Raw genomic sequence first — 21,230 nt, forward strand, 5'->3', positions numbered from 1 at the left:
CCTCTGCAGGGAAGAATAGAGTGCAGGAGAGCAGAGGGCTTCGTAGCGATCTGGCAGAGCCTTCTGCTCCCTTGGCTGATGGGAGACGGAAGGTGAGCAAGAACCCTGCTGTTCAGGAAGAATCCGTCTGGGGCAAGTTCTAACGAGATGGGCACCTAACAGTATTCAAGGCCGTGCATACTGTGCGGCCTGCCAGATGTTTGTGTTGAAGCACAGGAGTGACACATTGAATGAACATGCTGCCAGCTACAGATTTGACTCCTGTTGCTCGAGGAGAGCTGGGGCCGGTGGCGTGCTGGAGCTGGGTCTGCGGCTGGCCGTGCACACCTCTTAGCTCGTCTCCAGTGATCTCCTGTTGGCAGCTTGAAGTCAAGTGCTACACATCAGGGCACACCACCCCCCCCACACCTAACCAGAGTTGAACGTTAATTGTTTAGCAGAACGCCACCAGCTCGGTTTCAGCACAGGGATAGATGTAACGATCATATAGAGCCCAACAGCCGAGAGGGCTGTGTGATGAGGCCAAAGAAACATCCTTGACTTCTCTGAGCCACTATCCTAAGAACAGGAAGAGGGGTATATCAGGTGTCTCAGGTACCTAAATGTAGGGGGAAAATGAGCGAGGGCCAACTGGGGCCAGAACTGCCCAGGGGCCCCTTGACCTAACCATTCCCACTCTGCTTAGAGGGAGAGCCAGAAAGAATCGTAGAAGGGCCAGCAGTATTTATGAATCATTCAGCTGAAACAGGACTGAACAAGTTGACTAGCTAGGCCCTTTCCCACCTTTAACGCTTGAATGTGAGCTAATTAAAACACACGCCCATCATTTTGAAAATGGGATAGTTTATTGTGAATCACCTTACTGGGCCAATTCACTAGGCCAATAGCAAGATCCATGGAATGTGCATAGTAGGGACTCATCATTTAGCAGGCCATGGTGGGACTTCTCCTCTGGTGGAGAGGAGGCTTGAAAAGCATTGTAAAGTACATACCTTTTCTGTGAAGTGCTGATGACAGCCCTCACTTAGGGAGGGATCCCAGAGAGGGAGATTTGCGTTTTACTTGGTTTAATTGACTCCCATCTAACCGCTTTCAATTTCACAGCAAGCAAAGAAAACTAATTTCATCACCCACAGGCCAAAATATCTTTTCTTTCTAAGCACTCCCTGAGGGAAGAAAGCTGTTGGGTCAGCTGCGTGGCAATCTATTATGTTAAGTGTTTTCCGATTTTTTTTTTTCCAGTATTAACAATACTGAACACATCGAACGTAAATATCTGAACGTAACACTCGTTACTGGGTAGCGCAGGGATTATATCAGACTTTAACAACCCCTATGACTAACAAATAGCCTTGTTTGTGAAAGACAAACAGACTAGAAAAAACATCCACCCAGCACAGACAAATGGTTAAGTCTTAAACCCTTAATTATGTTTCCTGGCAAAATGGTGGCTAATGAAAGCCACATGTGCAGGAGTGGTGGCAGCCTCCCAGATTCTCGGAGCCTCTGCAGGCCCCGGAGGGGGCGTCTCAGAATAGCCAAGCAGCAGCCAAGCCTTTTTGATTGCCAGTCTGTATAACTCCCCATTTTTGTCTCCAAAGAGCTTTTTCTTCTTTATATCCAGAAGGACTTTACCAGGGAGTATGTCCGTTCCACTTCATAAGGTGCTCTGTTTCCAGGGCACTGTTCATACTGATGGGTCACTGGAAAGGTTAGGTGGGCGTACAATGGTTTTGGGGTTTCCAGGTTCTCCCGAGAGCTGTCTAAGGTGCCAGGCTGATTCCATTATGCAAAAAATTTCCTCCCGTGGAGGACATGCACACAAATATCTAGCTGTTCAAAAATAACATGGGGAGGGGGCTTTAACACAAAGTTTAGTGGGATGACATAATGGTACAGAGGAAGTTGGCTTTGCGATTATATTTCTAAACGGTCTGAACTTGGTCTCACTGCTGACATCATCTGGAATGGTTACAAGGCCCCAAGGACGAAATGGCTGATCCTCTGCTCAAACCAGACACGGATCGTCGTAGCTGGGCAGGCCTTGATGGATGCCACTGCGGAAAGCAGGGGGCTGGAGAGAGTGAGCTTGGTCCTGCAGTAGGCCTTACGCTCCTTTTGAACTAGCCTTGCTGTTCTGGGTTGTCTTTGGTGATTTGGCCTGGAGAGTCTAGGTACAAAACACAAGGACTTCAGGTACTGGTCACAGTCGGATGGGTACGTTCTTCAGGAGTCCCTCTTGTATGTTCTTAATCAAATAATGACAGACCATAAAATAAAACCTGAGTTTATAATTAATTTACCTTGATAATAGAAATAAGAAACACCTGCAAGCAAGGCCCCTGGATGTTCACCCCCAGACGTCTGGGTGTTTGCTGGCTCTCTTCTCTGGTGCCAGTGGTGACCGTCACCCCCCCCCCCCCACTTACTTGTGTCATGCTTCTGCTCTTGCCCCAAATTCTTTCACCCAAATGGGAGAAGTGGATAGATAAGTAATTTCTTATTTACATGCATTTCTCCCAAGATTTAAATTGCTTTCCTGCTAGTATTTCCTGACATCTGAAGCCTGTGTGAAGTACACAACATATGGGAACTATTTCCATCTGGCACAAAAGAAAATAAGAATCTGCCTATATTGTAATTAGCTTCTAAACTTAACGTGTTTAGTCCTGATCCATGATTGCATTGGTTGATAAGGTGTTTTGTTTTGTTCGCTTTTGGATAACGGAGTTTAAAAATTTTTAGTGGTTATAAAATGACTAAAGTTCAGCCTACAACTTCCTGTTTGGAGGACAGGAAGAACTGTGCCGTGTTTTGCAATAGTTACCATTCTAGATTCTCCCTGCCCTTAAAAATAACCAGAGAGAAAAGGTTTTCTTTTTTCAGACACTTACAGCTTCTTTAGCAGAAGGGACGGGTCCTTTAGGTAATGAGATAGGTGATGGTGGCGTTATGGGCGATGAGGTAACTGGGGGCAGTTGTATAAATTCTTCATCCTTAAACATGAGAATCGAGAGTTAGGCTATTGGTTTGAAACAAAATGTGTACTAGATCCATAGTCACACTGCCATAACTGCCAGGAACGTGGACGTGACATCTTCTGGCATTGGACTCAAGAAGCTAAATCTGGAACCTAATTACATATAGCCAAATGTTGGCCTTTCTTAGAAACAGATCTGATGGCACAATAAATATTCCTTATTAAAGACCACCACTGTATTGAAATGCAGTTTCCTTGAAGGAGTTAAAAATGGATAAGTTAACTTGTTTTCATTTTTAAACCTAATTAATCAAATGAAAAGTAATTGTCTAACCTTAGTTCCCTTCAGTGGAGGCGCTACATCCAGCAGGTTCTCTTTAGATTCAGGAGAAGTAGCTGGTTCCACAGGAATATCCGTCTTTGGAGACTAGGAAGAGAGATGTTTTATATAAACATAAGCTTTCTGTTATTCCTGAAACGCAGAAGCACTTCCTAGAAGTCAATGCTTACTAGTACAATTTGCTTTCCACTAAATCCCTGATTTCTTCTTCCAACTATACCCTTTGTCAGAACATATGAAATATGTCCCTGAAATAGCAACATAGTATTCTTAATCTGTGAATTTTGAGCACCTACATACAAAAGTTGCGCCCTAATAAGATTCTAGTATTAAAAATCCTCAGTTGTTGGGACACCTGGCTGGCTCAGTTAGTGGAATGTGACTGACTCTTGGTCTCAGCGTTGTGAGTTCCAACCCCATGATGGGTATAGAGATTACTTACCTAAAAAGTAAAATCTGAAGGGAAAAAAAAAATCCCCATTCATATACAAGCTCCTGACTTGCCAATTCTGGTCCTGTTCTGTTCGCGCACTCAACAACAAGTTGCCTTTTCTCAATCACTCATCGGCTTTTTTTTTTTTAATATTTATTTTTGAGAGAGGAGGAGGCAGAGAATCCCATGCAGGCTCTGCCCTGAGCCCTAGAGGAGGCTTGAACCCACAAACCATGAACGTAACTTGAGCCGAAACTAAGAGTAGGACGCTCATCTGACAGAGCCACTCAGGCGCCCCTCATCAGCTCTATTAGCGTTGATATAACTTGGTCAAAATTGACATCTTTATCATCTTGGTGTCTAATAATAAGTGGTAAATTTGTCTGAATCATTAAAATGGTAGGTGCTGCTTAAAAGAAGCTCCTGCAACCTGAACAAAATGTAAGGGATGGTGTTCTAGAATAGCTAACTTACCTTCAAGAATTATGTTAATTAGATTTGAAAAGTGAATATATTACTGCTCTTTGGAAATAAGTAATTTCTTTGTGCACTTTGGAGGGAAAAGAGCTACATATATCCTAAATTATAGTATATTTAACTTGATGTCTTTACAGAACCTAGCATGCTACTTACTCTCATATATATATGAAAAATAGACATTTAAAAACATGGATTAAAAAAACAACTAATAAAATGCCTAGAACCTTATCATTTTGTCCTTGATTTCTAGGTCTTTCTCAAGCATTCTAGAAAGGAACATCTGGGTAAAGAGTTTATTCCCCTCTAGAATAATTCTGGAAACACAAATTTAGCTCTGAGATATTATACTATTCCAAGATTTCCTTGCTCCTGAGCAAAGTCTAAGAATGACAAATTTGGTCTGTCTTAAAGACCAAAGATAGAGTGAGAACCAGGTAGGCTGCCTTTAAGAACATGGTCTGAGTTCCAAAATTGTTCCTACTCTCCCTAGAATCCTTCCTGGACAAAGCCCAAATCCGATTAGTCTCTGGAAATATAGAAAGGAAAAGCCAGGTGATGTTCCCTGAAGTATATTTTTCATGCTGAACTTCATCTGACTTCCCTTGCCTTGTCCGAGGAATCACTAGCACTAATTGCTAATTAAAATTTAATTAATCACTAATTAAAAATGATTGGCCCCCAGTCCAGAGTACTTAATCCACTAAACCACATGTGCAGCATCTTCTATAAATGGTCTCTCCTTTCTCACCCATGCAGTTTCTGGCTTAGACATGAAGTCACAAAGTAAAGAAGTGAGAGGCCCTTTCTTTTTTTTAAAGAGAGAGATGTCAAGTGGGAAAGAGGGGCAGGGGGAGAGAGAGGCTTAAGCCCCTATCTCTCGGCGCAGAGCCCGATGTAGGGCTCGATCCCACAACCATGGGATCATGACCTGAGCCGAAATCCAGAGTCAGACGCTCAAACAGCTGAACCACTCAGATACCCTGAGAGGCTCTTTCTGATCAGAGCAAGATGCTCCAGTGATTGGGCCAATCCTGGCTTTTTCGGCAAATTACCAGGAGGGGGAAAAAAGCTGCTGAATTAAAGGCAACAAAAAATGCTTAAGGAAACGAGTTGAAGGAAAACAAATAGTTTACATTCTAGATTGGCCATTCATTGCTTAAAAATTAGTAGGAATCTGGACAAATAGGCATGAAAGAACAGGAACTATTCATTCTCAAAACAGAAAATGGTGAAGGCAACAGTCTGCTGGGGAAGACAAGACAGTTAAGGAGAAAGAATAAATGGGATTCCTAAATCAAGCTGGGATTTTAAAAAATCCTACAGCTAGCATTAGTTTTCATGATTTTAATTTTTTAAAGAATTCTAAAATGATTTGAAAGCCAGTTGGATCAAATTCCAAATGATATTCTAAAAGAAAGGCCTACCGGACCTGCAAGAGGAAGTAAGACATTTACAGAGAGGCCCCAGTAACAGAAATGCAGAAACTCCACGAACCCAGGCACTTACCTCCGCACTTAGTGGAATCTCAATTGGCTTTGGCTTCACATCTATCAGGTAGAAGGTTCGGGACAGGAGCAACAGAGAAGGAGGGACGTTCTCCTTCAGGTGGAGGTCCTGCCACTGGAGAACAGGAGGGGAATAAAACATGGTCGAATCGCAGAGAGTTGGAACTGGACATGACCCACAGCCATCTTAACGGCTTCCCCAGTGTTACAGCGTCCCCCGCCACAGGCCGGCAAGCAGTGGCACGGCAGGGCTAAGTCTGCCGGCTTCGGCGCCAGTGGCTGTGCTGTGCAAGCACCTCACACCAGCGGGACCCCTCAGAGTGCGAGAGGGGGTCTTCCATTAACCTCTCAAACGAGTGGTGGTTCAAAGTAGCTCAGTATCTTTTCTTAGACACAAAGCAGATAATGCAGAAGAAAAAATAAGCCTCATTCGTAACCAAATAAATAAACATTAACATGACAATCAGATGTAATTTTCAAGAACCAAACTGGCCAAGCTTAAATGTTATGAGAGCGCGATCATCCATGCACAAGAGACAAAATTCCAAAAAAGTGAAATGTCATCACTAACAATGAGCCTGCCTTCTACTCCTACCCTTTGGCTGCTCTGTTTCCCTCCCTAGAAGCAACCAGTTACCAGTTGTCCTGTGAATATACATACATTTATATGATTCTTGTCTTTACAGAGAGTGTGATATATACACACTATCCTGCCCTTTGCTTTTTTCCCACTAAAATATCTTGGAGTTTGATTCATATCAGTAGTTAATCGAGCTGCCTCTTTCTTTTTATTTTATTTTTTGATGTTTATTTTCTAGAGAGAGCAAGAGAGAGAGACAGAGTGCGAGCAGGGAAGGGGCAAAGAGAGAGGGAGACAGAGAATCCAAAGCTGGTTCCAGGCTCTGAGCTGTCAGACGTGGGGCTTGAACTCACGAGCTGTGAGCTCATGACCTGAGCCAAAGTCAGATGCTTAACTGACTGAGCCACCCAGGTACCCCTGCCTCTTTCTTTTTAAACATCTACTAAGGATATTCCATTGTTGCACGGAAGTGCCTCAGTTTGCTTATTCTCTTATTAATACACTTCAGGCTGTTTCCAATAAATGACGCTGCAATGGATAATCTTGCAGATAACATCATACTGCACAAGTGAAATTTCCAGGTCAAAGTAAATCCATTTTTAAATCTTGAAAGATTACGTGGAGGTTTTTCTCGGCAATGCGTGAGTAAACCCTCTCCCTAACCCTCGACAACACACTGCGTTTCAGACTGATCTCTGCCAACGTCATAGGTGAAGGGGATGCCTCAAAGTTGTAATTTATCTTATTCTGAAGTTAAGATGTTTCATATGATAATCATTTTTAGATTTTTCTTTCTATAAAGCGTCTGCCTGTATCCACACAGGAATTTTTAAACAATACATAGTGCTGGATATCATATTGTTGGATTAGTATCCTCACTGCTTTGAGGTAAAAAAATGATACATCCTCTCAAGAAAGCTATTTGACAGTATGAGCTCACTCAGTCCTCTAAGTTCTAGAAATATATGATTTTAAGAAACTCTATGATACGTCATCTTCCAGCTAGAGCAGGTCCAACGTGTAAGAGGGAAGAGCTACCTGACCTGGTTTTAAAGCCACAACAGTGGCTCCTATTCCAAAATACTCTGTGTATACTTTATAGCCCTTCTTCCAGTTGTGAGACTTTTCAGAGTTACTCCTTTGTTTGAAGACATTGATGCTCTCAGTTAAAATAGGTTGTCTGAGGGAAACTATGAAACATCTGCCAGAGGGAAGACTTTACACTGGCTTGGGCACTAACTGGAAAAATGGTCCCAGGTGAGCCACCAGGCAAGGTTTAGACCTCCGGATGGATTCGCACATGACAGGCCTTGGATTCGCACAGCTCTAAGGTGGCCCCAAGAGTTCCTGTCCCTCGTGCACCCACGCCTCCTCCCAGTCATTCAAGCCCAAATGTAGGTGCTGCCCGGACGGAGTCTGCAGATATAATTAAGGCCTCAAGCCAGTAGGCCTTAAAGTAGGAAGTTATCTGACTAGGTCTCACCTACTCACATGAGACCTCTAAATGTGCAGCTAGAGATCAAGAAGAGGAAGTCTGAGATGTGAAGCCTACAGGGGGATGGTGTGTGAGAAGCCTTCCCTTTGCCGGCTTTACAGACACAGGGCCTAGAGGTACGGAATGCAGGTGGTCTTCAGGGCAGAGACGAGCCCGGGGCTGACAGCCAGTGAGGAAATCAGGCTCTCGGTCCTACAGCTGCAAGACACTAAATTCAGCCAATACTCTGAATGATCCTGGAAGTGGAGTCTTCTCCACAGCCTCCAGAAAAAACACAGCCTGCACTTCTGACCGACAGAAGGTGTAAGCTAACAAGCGGGTGTTTTCAGCCACTAAGTTTGTGGTAGTTTCTTATGCAACAACAGAAAACTAACAGAGTGCCCCATCTCTATCAATAAATAAATAAATAAATAAATAAATAAATAAATCTCGCTTCTGGGGTGCCTTGGGGGCTCAGTCAGTTAAGCATTTGGCTTCGACTCAAGCCACAATCTCATGGTTCATGAGTTCAAGCCCCGCACTGGGTTCTGCACAAAGTACGGAGACTGCTTGGGATTCTCTCTCTCCCTCCCTCTCTTTGCCCCTTTCCCACTTGCATTCTCTCTCTCTCTCTCTCTCTCAAAATACATAAACTTGAAAACAAAATAAATCTAGCTTCTTCAGCGTCCCACTGCTCAATTCCATAAGGCAAATTAGGGTAAGACAGTTCGCCTGCAGAGTCGACATCATGAGCAAGGCCTGCACATTGCAGGGAAGAGAGTTCGAGTGAAACCGGCCCTGGGGAGCCACTACTTGCCTCTGTGAGCTGCTGTCTCAGCTGTTCCTCAGTGAGACCCAGAGATCTCATGCCTCGGGCTCTGCAGGCAGCCTGAAGTTCTGACACACTCAAAGCACTCACCCCTTCTTTGGCAATTACCTGAAAGAAATGTAAGCAGTGGTACTGAATCTTTCGGTCCCAGTTTTACCAAACGCCTAACTTCCAACAAATCGGGAAACGCTAGATGTCTCACACCTTGTCCTCGGCACGGACTAAAGGTGCTGCAGCTGGAAATGAAGGGAATCCTGCCAACAGGTGTTCATAATATCCAAGAGAGTCCCAAAACTCCTCCCCAACACTCTGCCATCCAAGTAAGTCTTTCCCCTCTTGGTTAGCATTTTGACTGGTTGTGACATCGCTTCCCCTTCGCCGCAGCTTTAGGCTTCATCAGAAAATATTCTTGAAAAGTTTTCAGTGTTACCATTTGCTGCGCATCCCGTATCCCTCTTCCCCCACCGCCCCCCTACCTCCACGGGGGCACAGCCCTACCTCTGGTCCGCAAAGCTCTCTCCATCATAACACTGTTTCTGCCTGCTGTGCCCCAAAACTACGGTGCTTCTGGGACTGGTACTGTTTATTCCAAAGTTCTGAAAGCAGCAGCTGACATCTAAATGAGGCCAAAGGGATCGTGCTTTCTCAGTTCGGGGAATCTTGTTCCCTTAGGCAGAATGCTTTCTTTAAAGCAGCTGATTCTGACTCAAGAAACATTCTTTCCATTTTTTAAGGCGTCCAATTAGTAACTGCAATGCCTTTTCCTCCATAAGATGTCCAGGCGTGGCTCACCCTCTCTGCGTTACATGTTGTCACCCATTCTCATTAGGCCAACTCACCCAGCAGAATATTCACTGTGGCATCAGCTCTGAGGAAGGGGAGCTGAGGTGTGGGGGCAGAGCACTGGCCTTGGCAATGGAAGACTCTCAGGAATCTCCTGGGCTGCCGGTCGTTCCCAGCAGGTCCTAACTGCTTTAGATTACTAAATTACTAACTGCTTGTGAGGGCCTTCTCCAGAAAATGCGTCAGAGTAAGACAAACAACTGCTAAAATGAGTAATCACGGTTCACGTTGTCATGGCAATGATTGTTTAAACCATTCAATGGTTTGCCAGAACCAGTCCCCCAGCAGATCTAAGAGAAGATATTGCACTTTATCACAAAGCCACCCTAAGGGATCTCCCATGCCTTGCTGATTCCCTATGGCTATGGTTAAGTTCTTACTTCATCATCTGCTTTTATAGACTTCAGTTTCATCAGAAGTTGAAAGCGAAGCAAATTGTTGGTTCCAAAGGGCTGCAATTCTAGTAGTTTGCACAGGGCGACCAGCTGAGGTCGGTCTAGGTGCTCCAGGGTTAGCTGATCCTCAAAAAGTTTGGAAAAGCGAACTATCTCCTTTGTACTGGGCTTGTGGCCCGTCTGGACCTAGGCAGTAGCACAAAGAGGCTCATTAAAATGTATTTCTTACTTAATTTAACCTTCCCTGTAGACTATATGAAAGACACATCAAGGCATTCACAGACTCTATCTTACGTCTGGAAATTGGCCTTGTGGTACAAAGAGGAGAAATCTGTCCAAGTCAGTGGAAGTCAACTGAAAAATAAGGAGCAGTTCACAAGTCTGACTCTAAATCTACAGTTCTTTTCGCGAAGTGATCAACGTCTTCAACACACGACTGCTTTAAAGTGGGGCTTTCTCCAAATCTCTAAATGTTTGCAGTCTTGTATGTGTATAGCTTAGGTATCTGCAAAGTCAGAGACCACAAACAATTTGGAAGCTCCCTGATGACATGATTTTTCATACAACTGCCAGCCTAGAGGCTGTTGTCTGGTGTTACAAAAGAGACTGCCACCTGTTTGACGTAGGATGAGAACTGTGTAGAGGCGTCTCCCAAGTTGGCTCTGTTCCTCCTTGCCATTTCTGTAATTGTTTCTTGAAGAAATTTTGCCAGTTCCAACTTTGCAGCCATTTTCTTTCTCTGTTTTTCTTCCTTAATTATAGAAGAGGAGGAAGTTAATCAAGCCTTCATGATTGCAACTTCATAGATAAAGATAAGAAAAAAAATAACTGCCACCTTGTTACTGTTCATCCCTACTTCGTGTGTTAGTGTTATTTTCAGACCTAATTAAATAGGTTTTGTGAGAAGCAGAATAAAAACCATCCTCTATTTGCAACTTGGCTCCTTAATCTTACTTTTTATTTCTTACTAACACAACAATCATAAATATTTGATAGATCCAAATTGTCCCCTCAATGGCAGCCTTTGAGATCTAATGAGATCCTATCTCTTAGCCTGGTACAAACCAAACCATCTAGTTGGGCCAACCTCTGATCTTAATGCTCCCAGATTTTGCATGAGCCACCAAGAAAACTCGGAAAGTAACTCCATGATACTGTAGCATGCAGTTTCATACAAAACAGATATAATTAATTACAATACACCGACTTAAGTATTACAACGGATGTGAAGAAAGCACTACACAAAAAAGAATTACATGTACCTTCCTTTTTTTTTTTTAAGTAAGCCCTGCTCCCAGGGTGGAGCTTGAACTCCAAGATCCTGTGATCTACTGACTGAGCCAGCCCCTAAATGTACACTCTTAAGACACAGTGTTGACAAGTATTTCTAAATCCTCATTCACTATCAGAAATGCAGTGTGGTAACATTTTCAGAATAACCATAGTCAGGACTCAGGGGGATGGAGAGAAAGAGGAATCTTTATATATTTTTTAAGTTGTCTAAGAGATTTTAATGATCAGCCAAATCACAGCAATCATTGATTTTTAGATCTGAAAAGACATAACCAAAAAAAAAAAAAAATCACACAATGGCAATTGCAATACCATCATTAGAACCGATCCAGTAATCCACTTCATTCACCCACATCCATCCATCCATCTATTCCTTTATTTATTGAGCATCTACCTGGTGCTAGGTGCTGGGGATAAAACAAGCAAAAACAGGTAAGAATTCCTACCCTCATGGAATTTCTAGTTTAATGGGAAAGACAAATGTTAGTGACTAATGACATAGTCCAAAAATTCCACAAATTAACACAAAAGTGTAACAAATAAGTATGATGAAAGAGAAGCACTCCTATCTGATGTAAATAGTGTCCTGTCTCCTCCCTCCCCTCCCATAACCTGCTTCCCTCCACCACTATCTGCTCTGTCTGTCTGTCTCATTTGCTTTAGTCCATGAAAAGAAAGAAACACATACTTTCTAAAACTGTAGCCATGATGTGTGTGTATGTATGTTTGGGGAACGAGAAGCGCTTAGGAAAGAGGAATGTTTAGATACATCACTTCCTCTCTGCCCCCATCTTCCTGCATCCACAAACACATTCCTTAGAATCTCAAAGTATTAATTCTAGGTCTTGATTACTTTAAATGTAAGTAAACTAAACCACTGCCAGTCAGTTAAATATTGCAGCTTGATTCTACCCCCTAACACCTATCTCAAATGTATCTTCAAGTTTTTATTCCTAATGCCACTTTTGTAATTTAATCTTCTCACTCCTGTGGTACTGTAATGCATTCCAGCTGATTTCCCTCCCTTGGCTTTGCCCTCTGCAATCCTTCCAGCTAGCAAAATTCTTTTTCTTTTTTTTTTGGATGTATTTTCTTTTTTTATGTTTTTTATTTTTGAGAGTCAGAGAGAGACAGCACGAGCAGGGGAGGGTCAGAGAGAGAGAGAGAGACACAGAATCTAAAGACAGGCTCCAGGCTCTGAGAGAGCTGTTAGCACAGAGCCTGACGCGGGGCTTGAACCCACAAACCGTGAGGTCATGACCTGAGATGAAGTCGGAGGCTTAACCGACTGAGCCACCCAGGCACTCGGCAAAAATTATTTTTCTAAAATACAGATCTAATCATGTTACTCACCCTCTGCATAAATATACCTTCAATCATTCACCATGGTCAAAGGCAAACTCTAAATTCCTTAGGGTGGTAGACGCTTTCCAACCTGACCCCAACACATCACTTTTGTCTCATCTTCCACCATGGATCTCCTTGTATTCCCTACTCAGACCACAAAGCAGCACTCAGTGTCTCAGATTCTGTCACACTCTTTTACACAATTAAGCCATTGTAAGTGCTACTCTTTCTATCCAAAAAGACTTTCAGGTGCTGCGGCAAAATTCTACCACTTTTCTAGTCTCAGTCACCTAGCTACCTCCTCTATGAGACATTTCCCAATCCCATTTAAAAGTTGTCCTTTTCAGGGGCACCTGGGTGGCTCCTTTGGTTGGGTGTCCGACTCTTGATTTTGGCTCAGGTCATGATCCCATGATCCCATGGTTTGTGGGATTGAGCCCCACATTGGGCTCCATGCTGACAACATGGAGCTTGCTTGGGATTCTCTCTCTTTCCCTCTCTCTCTGTATACTCCTCCACCTTTCCTCCACTGCACTCTCTCTCTCCCCCCTCCAAAGAAATAAACATTTAAAAACAAATACGTAAAAGTTGTCCTTTTTGTCCTCTTTTAATGTCATGTTCATGCCTCTGTACCTCTGTATAGTAAGAGTGGGGCAGAACAGAAAGAATGAAGGGGCCACCACAGTGACCATCCAATAAGGATCCTTCCTCTTCTTCAGGACTGGTCTTAAGCACTAAAGTGTCTGTCTGGCTAAACCTACTGTTCAACTAGTCACTGAAATAGCAGTTGATTTTTGTTTTCTATATATTTTTAGTGGTTAAAAAGATTCAGTAGGATCATACTATCAACAAATGATGCTAGAAAAACTTGCTATCCACATGCCAAAAATAAAAAAAGAGTCTTGACATTGATGTTCCACCTCTCACCAAAATTAACTCAAAACAGGTTATAGACTTAAATTTCAAATTCAAAATTATAAAACATCCAGAAGAAAACACTGGAGGGGCACCTGGCTGGCTCAATCAGTAGAGCATGCGACTCTTGATCTCAGGGTTGTGAGTCAAGCCCACAAGTCAAGGTTGTGCTAGGTGTGGAGCCTACTTAAAATAAAATTTTAAAAATTAGAAAAAAAAACCATAGGAGAAAACCTAGGTGATCTTGAGTTTGGCAAGGAGTTTTTTGGTACAACATCAAAAGCATGATCCAAACAAATATATATCAATAAGTTGTACTTGCTTAATATTAAAATCTTTGGCTCTGTTAAAATCTTTAGCTCTGGGAAAGACAGTTAAGAGAATGGATAAGCCACAGGCTGGGAGAATATATTTGCAAAATGCCTATCTGGTAAAGGACTTGTATCCAAATATACTAAGAACCCAGAAAATGAACAACTCCATTAAAAAAGTGGGCAAAAGACAGGTATCTCCCCAAAGAAGATATACAAGTAGCAAATAAGCATATGAAAAGATGTTCAATATTATACATCATCAGAGAATTGTGAACTAAAATAGCAATGAGGTATCACTTTACACCTATTAGAATGGCTAATATTCAAAGCACTGACAACACTAAATGCTGATGAAGCCACAGACAGAGCTACAGGAACTCTCATTGCTGGTGAGAATGAAAAATGGTATCTCTGCTTTGGAAGACAGTTTAGTGATTTTTTTTTTTTTTTTACAAAACTAAACATAGTCTTACCATACAATCCAGCAATTGCTTTCCTATGTGTTTAGGAACCCAAATGAGTTGAAAGCTTGTGTGTGTCATACAAAAACCTGCATGCAGACATTTATTTATAACAGCTTTATTCACAATTGCCAAAAACTGGAAACAACCAACATATGCTTCAACAGGTGAATTCAACGATCTGTAGTACATCCACACAATGAAATATTATACAGTGATAGAAATGAGCCATGACAGGAGTACACACATTGTATGATTCCAACGATATGACATTCTGAAAAAGGCAAAACTACAGAGACAGTGAACAGATCCCCCCAACGGGGGGAGGTAGGAGGAACAACAAATAGATGACACAAGAGGGCATTTTTAGGGCAGTGAAACTGTTCTGTGTGATAGTATGATGGTGGATACATGACATCACCCATTTTTCAAAACCTAAGAACTGTATATTACAAAGAGTGAAGCCTAATGTAAAGTATGAGATTTAACTAATAATAATATTTAGATATTGGTTCTTCAGTTATAACAAAGAGATCACAGCAATGCAAGATGTTAATATAAGGGACATGGTGGGGTATCTGGGGACCCTCTATATTTTCTGCTCAATTTTGCTATAAACATAAAAACTGCTCTAAATAATAAAGTCTATTAATTTTTTTTTCTTAAAAGAAATCCTACATACCTTTTTGGATTCACTTTCAAAAGTTGACGGTAACATATCTGGGAAGAATTTCAGAAATGCTGGTAGTAAGAGTTCCATGAAAGGTACGATGAAGAATACCATGAATGGAACCAGGCGGAAGAAATCAGCACACGTTCTCAAGAGCTAAAGGATTAAATGCACATGCAGTATTCATTATTTTAGGACATGCCCAAAACAAAACAAAACAAAAAAATGAAACCAAAAAAAGCCTGCCTTGGTTCTTAAAGATTTTCTCTGTTTATAAAATGGAAAGGTAGTTTTCCTCGTTACCACCACTCTGAAGTAATATCTAATGAGATAGCTTCAAGGAAATCTGACAACCAAAACATATTATTGGCATCTCTTAGCTTTCATCTAAGTTAGAGGTCTGTACTTTACTAACACAGTATCTGTTAAAAACTCATTTTTCAAATGCATATGTGTAATATAGTAACAGCAGTTTCTACTGCGGGTGCACAGATCAAATCAGAAACTTCTCCACTCTGTGGGGAGATCAGAAAATATAAATATAACCATTTTATAGGCAAATAAGCATTTGCCTACAGTTGGAGAGTAGGTCAGTTTCAGACAAACTAATTCAGTCAGAAACTCTGGTTCTCACCATCAGTTACTATTCCTACCTTGAGAGTTTTAGGAAGAATTTTAAGTTTAAAACTTGGTTCCCAAATAGTTCATTTTAATTTTATGTTTTCTTTCTCAAATATGACTCTTGCCTACCCTTCGTCTCTCTCTTCTGGTCAGCACCTGTCCATGCAATAGCCTCCAAACCATTCTGGCAGCAACTTTGGTGTCAATCCAAAGCAAATAGAATCCATTGTAATAATATTTAAGTTCATCCATAATTTTTTGTCTGTAAGATCGCTTTTCTTCCTTAATCTTCATGCCGGTTCCTTTCACGGGCTCAGGGTTTGTTACCTGCGGCTTTTTTGGGGTTTGTTCTGGCTGAGGTTTACCAGGGATGTCTTGTAGCCAGCAAGTTGATGTGTGTAGCTTTTGTATTATTCTAGTTCGTAAGTGAAGTACTTTATTGCCTGACTGATTAGGACAGGAGTATTTCTTGCTTCCATAGTTCTTCATGTATGTTTTATTTAAATGGGACTCTGGCAAGTGAAGAAATGCAAATGATGGGGAATAAGAAGAGCTGGTGGGACGGACAAAATGGCTAGGGAATCTGGAATAAAAAGCAACATCCTCTGAGTTGAGCATATACCATTACAAACTCAAAACTTAAAGAAGTAGATATTGTATCTAGCTAAAATAAAAGAACAGTTTTTAAGACTGCATTTTATTTTATTTTATTTTATTTTTTAAATGTTTTATTTATTTATTTCGAGGAGAGAGAGAGAGAGAGACAGCGTGAGCAGGGGAGGGTCAGAGAGAGAGGGAGTCACAGACTGAAACAGGCTCCAGGCTCTGAGCTGGCAGTCAGCACAGAGCCCGACGCGGGGCTCGAACCCACGAACCGCGAGATCATGACCTGAGCGAAAGTCGGACGCTTAACCGACTAAGCCACCCGGGCGCCCCTTAAGACTGCATTTTAAAAGCAGATGATATTCATTAATGAAATATGACTTTTTCCCCAATTGAAGAACAAGGTACTTTATGGTTGAATGATATACTCTAGAAGAAATACTAATAAGTTAATTCCTAAAAATAAGTGCTATATTACAAGTTCGAAACTCTGCAGCCATTAATTTAAAAATCTAATAGCAGGGACGCCTGGGTGTCTCAGTCAGTTAAGTGTCCGACTTCAGCTCAGGTCACGATCTCGTGGTTTGTGAGTTTGAGCCCCATGTCGGGCTCTATGCACACAGCTTGGAGTCTGGAGCCTGCTTTGGATTCTGTGTCTCCCTCTCTCTTTGCCTCTCCCCTGCTCGCATTCTCTCTCTCTCAAAAAATAAACAAACATTAAATTAATTAATTAAAAACATTTAATAGCAAACATTCTTCCATCAGGGTTTGTGTTTGAAAGCGTTGTCTTTATCTACTATCATAAAACAGGTAGAACATTTGTGCCTTTGGTTACTCTGCTGACAGTAAGAATATTGCTGAAGGGGTGTCTGGGTGGCTCAGTTGGTTAAGGGTCTAACTCTTGATTTCAGCTCAGGTCATCTCTTGGTTTGTGAGTTTGAGCCCCACATCAGGCTCTGTGCTGACATCGCAGAGCTTGCTGGGGATTCTCTCTCTCCCTCTCTCTCTGCCCCTCTACTGCTTGCTCGCGCGCTCTCTAAAAAAAAAAAAAAACAAAAAAAAAACTTAAAAAAAGTAATACTGCTTGAACGAAACGCTTCATGGTCTCTGGAGATTAACCAATCACATAATACCACTTTGTCTGTGTAGTGCCCATGGACTCCCTCAAATGAGAGGCATTTACAGCTGAAATGCCCTTCACCTAAGATTCTTCAAGAATGTTAGGTAATGGGGCACCCGGGTGGCTCAGTCAGTTAAGTGTCCGACTTTGGCTCAGGTCATGATCTCACAGTTTGTGGGTTCGAGCCCCGCGTCGGGCTCTGTGCTGACAGCTAGCTCAGAGCCTGGAGCCTGCTTCAGATTCTGTGTCTCCCTCTCTTTCTGACCCTCCTCTGCTCACGCTGTCTCTCTCTCTCTCTCTCTCTCAGAAATAAATAGAACATTGGGGTGCCTGGGTGGCTCAGTCAGTTAAGCCTCTGACTTCAGTTCAGGTCATGATCTCATGGTTCGTAGGTTTGAGCCCCATGTCAGCCTCTGTGCTGACAGCCAGCTCAGAGCCTAGAGCCTGTCTTCGGATTCTGTGTCTCCCTCTCTCTCTGGCCCTCCCCTGCTCATGCTGTCTCTCTCTCTCTCAAAAATAAATAAAACATTAAAAAAAAGAAATAAAACATTAAAAAATTTAAAAAAAAAGAAAGGTAAGAATGAGAATTGGGTACCCCAGCCATAGATCTCAATATAATAGTTTTACAACAGCTCATGATCTTCAGTTAAATTAGCACATCGGATTGTTTGAAAATAAAAAGAAGACCCATCTAGGCAAATAAAGTTCCTGGCAAGGATATTTCTTCTGGCAAAGAGATGGCTTTTCCATTCTTGTGGACTGTTTCTGAAGTATGCCAAAACACTTTTGAAGGGCCAAAACATAACATGTACAATGTATCTGGCACAAAGTAAGTTCTCAGTGAATATTCCTTGGAATAATAAGTGATAACAGACCCAGTTCCCTGAACTGGTTTGTTTGCCAGCCACTCTACTCATTTTTCTAAGTGTCTCCTATAACATTCATCAATTATGGAGGGGTCACTCAAAACCATTACATCTTCTCTTACCTGTGCCACACATCTACAGAATTAGCCTGAGTTCTAAAGCATATAGAAAATTCTGGGTAAGTTTAAATACCATAAACTATCAGCTTCCTAAAAACCAGTATAAAGGCAACAAAACTTTAATTTTTTAAAAAGATTTTATTTTTAAGTAATCTCTACACCTAATACGGGGCTTGAACTCGCAGCCCTGAGATCCAGAGTCCAACACTCTTCTGACAGAGCCAACTGAGTGCCCCCAACAAAGCTTTAATTTGTTGTGTAACAAGCCTATCCTTTCACATATATCTTTTTCATCTAGAAGAAAGTTCATATGAATTTGGCAAGGGAAGGGGGGATTCCACAGCTTACCTTGTTCGGGCAATAGCTAAGACTGTATTATAACTGTAGAAAGCCATATTTATATTTGTCTCAACTAGTCAACAGAGGAACCTAGAAAGAAGGAGTAAGTAAATGATTTAGTATTTTAAAAACACATTAATTGTGGAAACTAATTTGACAATAAACTATTTGTAAAAATAATAATAAAAATAAAAACACATTAATTATAAAGATATCAAGATTTAAGTGTTTTCTATTGAAAGGGTGGAAATTCTGCAATATCCATTCAAGGTATAAAATCTCTTTCAAGTTCATGAATGCGCTGGATCTGGAAATGGTATTTTGAGACCGCAACAAACAGAAATAATTTTTATTATGATTGTGCTCATGATGGTGATATGGTCTTCAAAGACTTCTATTTCTGGTCAGTAACACCTAGTAACCCAGTTGAATGATTGCCAGGTTATTAAAGAAGCTAAGCAATACACATTTATTTGCAGTCTAAAAATACAGGTAGAATAAAGTAAATATCCTGAATTTGTTTCAGTTCTCTTCCCCCCATACTTGGCCAGGCTGCCCCAAACTTTAAAGATTGAAAGTACTCACTAAACACATTCAAGTAACAGTGAAGAGATACATGGTACCTACTAATAATTCAAGTGGAGGTAAATCGGTTTCCTGTACTGGTGGTTCTCCAGAGTCCACACTGAGCTTTATACCTTTAAATAAGCTTTATGAAAACCTTTCTCCATCCTGTGGCTCTTTTCAGCCAAGGGCAGCAAGGTGCTTTAGTAATACCTCTTAGCGTCAACTGTTTTCCTGCAGCTGGACAAGGCCTAGACCTCAACCACAGAGCTGGCATTTTGAACAGGAGTTCAAATAATCCTTCGGAACATCTAAACCCAGGCTAAGGGCGGGTGGTCTCCTGCTGGAGGGATGCCACACCGGATCCGACGGTTAGCTGGCTCTCGGGCCCCTGGGCGCTCCCGCTCGGAGCTCAGGGCAACCACTTCCTAGGCGGGGACTGCGGGGAGCCCCGCCTGCGCCATCGCGCCGCCCACGCCCACACGCCGGGGGGCCCCAGGCTCCCCGGCTTACCTTTGCTTCTGGCCCTTGACGACACAGGGGCAAAACGCGCTCTCGCCTTTTGTGAACGTAATGTGTCGGAAGACTGTGTTTATAGTAGCGGGGTCTGGGGGGTTTCATTGTGTTTGGGTGCGGGGATGATGCAGGTACAACCTTGTCGACGAGCCAGGTTTATGGAAGGAAGACCAGGAGAAGCCGGGCGCGGGGTACGGAAGAGAAAAGAGGAAGCGAGGCGCCGAAAGACGGGGAATGGAGGTTGAGCTCCAAAGTTGGGGGTGGGGGAAGGGCACAAGGTCAAGGGCTGAGGGGAGTGCTCTGGGGAACTGGAAGCTGTCGGGTAAACTGGATGCTGATGGGAAGAGCAGGATGCGGAGGGAGCGGGCTCCGGAGGAAAAAAAAAAAAAAAGCAGGCGAAGTCCTCCGAAAAACAGCCTGAGGACTTGGCCCGCCCACCCCTACCTCCTAGGGCCGGCTCCCCGGAACGGCTGCCTCAGTCCTCCAGTACCTTCCCCAGCCCCCCCTCCCCCAGCCCCCCTTGTAGAAGGGCCCCAGGCCAAGTCTCTATGGCTCCACCTTTTTCCTCACCCGTTACGTCACTCTGAGTGACGACACCACCCGCCAATGAGCTCTCAGGTTATGGGGAGGGAGGGCGTCCTTCGCTGGGGCAGCCCGGGAGGCCGCGAAGGTGCAGTGGCCACCGGCGAAATGACCTCTCTATTGGGTTTAGTTTAAGCAGAGGCTGTGCTGTGGGAGGGGGCAAGACTGACGTTTTTCCGCCTGTCCACACTCTAAACTGTGGGCTAACCCTCACTGAAGGCTAGATTGAAGAACCTCTTAACCTACTGATAGCGTAATACGCCTGATAGTCGCCATGGTAACCATCTTAAAGTCACGAATTACATCACTTTGATGTACTCCCCCACCCCCACCCCTACAAATCAGCAGCTGCCGGGGTTGGGGTGGCGCCGAGAGCTAGGCGGAGAGGGAGTGGCAGAAAGGGCGGGAATGGTTAGGAAAACATCCCTTTCCTTTCTCCAAGGCCTAAGAGTGGAATGCTGTGAAATCTTCATATAGACATTTGCATTCCACTAAAGTAATTTGCTTTATAAATCCGCTCTTAACAGATACTGTCTATGATCGGTAGTTTGTGTAGAAATGTCAAATAACATTTAAGATGTATATTACAGTAGCTGTGCAGTGACGTTGGCACTGCAGGTTTGGGGCGCTTCAGTTCCTAGGTTGGGTAACTGAGCCATCTTGGCAAAGTGAAAGATGCAGAAATATTCTCGCTCTCCTGTTGTTTCTACTCATCCATGTCATCTGGCTCTAGAAGGAAAACAACATTTTAGTGGCTCTACTTGGACTAACACCAGACAATAAGGAATCGCTTTCACACGGATAATACTTCTCTTAACATGTGAGCTGACCACAGACCTTACTCATCTGGGCTGCACATTTGTAAGAATGAAAGATGGCGGGTATTGAATTTCAGTTATTATTATTATTTTTTAATGTAGACTGCTTTTAAACCACAAAGATTTTTCAGCTCTTAACCAGATAGATCAACCATGTTAAATGAGCAAAACTTTTCAGTTTGGCCACGAGAGGGCCCTTTGTGCATGTCTGATGCCCAAGTTT

General features: G+C 42.7%; 1 protein-coding gene across 7 annotated transcripts; it reads right to left on the reverse strand.

Moving 5' to 3' along the window:
• Window positions 1-826: 826 nt before the first annotated feature.
• Window positions 827-20,276, reverse strand: LETM2 (leucine zipper and EF-hand containing transmembrane protein 2). 7 transcript variants are annotated; one of them, XM_039242576.1, is made up of 11 exons: window positions 20,178-20,276; window positions 18,537-18,617; window positions 15,610-16,063; window positions 14,872-15,015; window positions 10,473-10,610; window positions 9,845-10,045; window positions 8,610-8,729; window positions 5,740-5,853; window positions 3,315-3,407; window positions 2,895-2,996; window positions 827-2,170 (listed from the first exon to the last, which is right to left on the reverse strand). In XM_039242576.1, exons 2-11 carry the CDS (start codon window positions 18,581-18,583, stop codon window positions 2,108-2,110), a joined length of 1,476 nt encoding a protein of 491 aa, XP_039098507.1. In that variant the 5' UTR covers window positions 18,584-18,617; window positions 20,178-20,276; the 3' UTR covers window positions 827-2,107. The 7 variants fall into 7 exon arrangements, with proteins under 7 accessions (XP_039098507.1, XP_039098505.1, XP_039098504.1 ...); XM_039242574.1 differs by lacking the exon at window positions 20,178-20,276 and adding an exon at window positions 20,052-20,072; XM_039242573.1 differs by lacking the exon at window positions 20,178-20,276 and adding an exon at window positions 19,605-19,977.
• Window positions 20,277-21,230: the final 954 nt, after the last annotated feature.

The sequence above is a fragment of the Hyaena hyaena genome, unplaced genomic scaffold (assembly GCF_003009895.1).
Source record: "Hyaena hyaena isolate Hyena2069 unplaced genomic scaffold, ASM300989v1 scaffold_215, whole genome shotgun sequence".
NCBI classification, from domain to species: domain Eukaryota; kingdom Metazoa; phylum Chordata; class Mammalia; order Carnivora; family Hyaenidae; genus Hyaena; species Hyaena hyaena.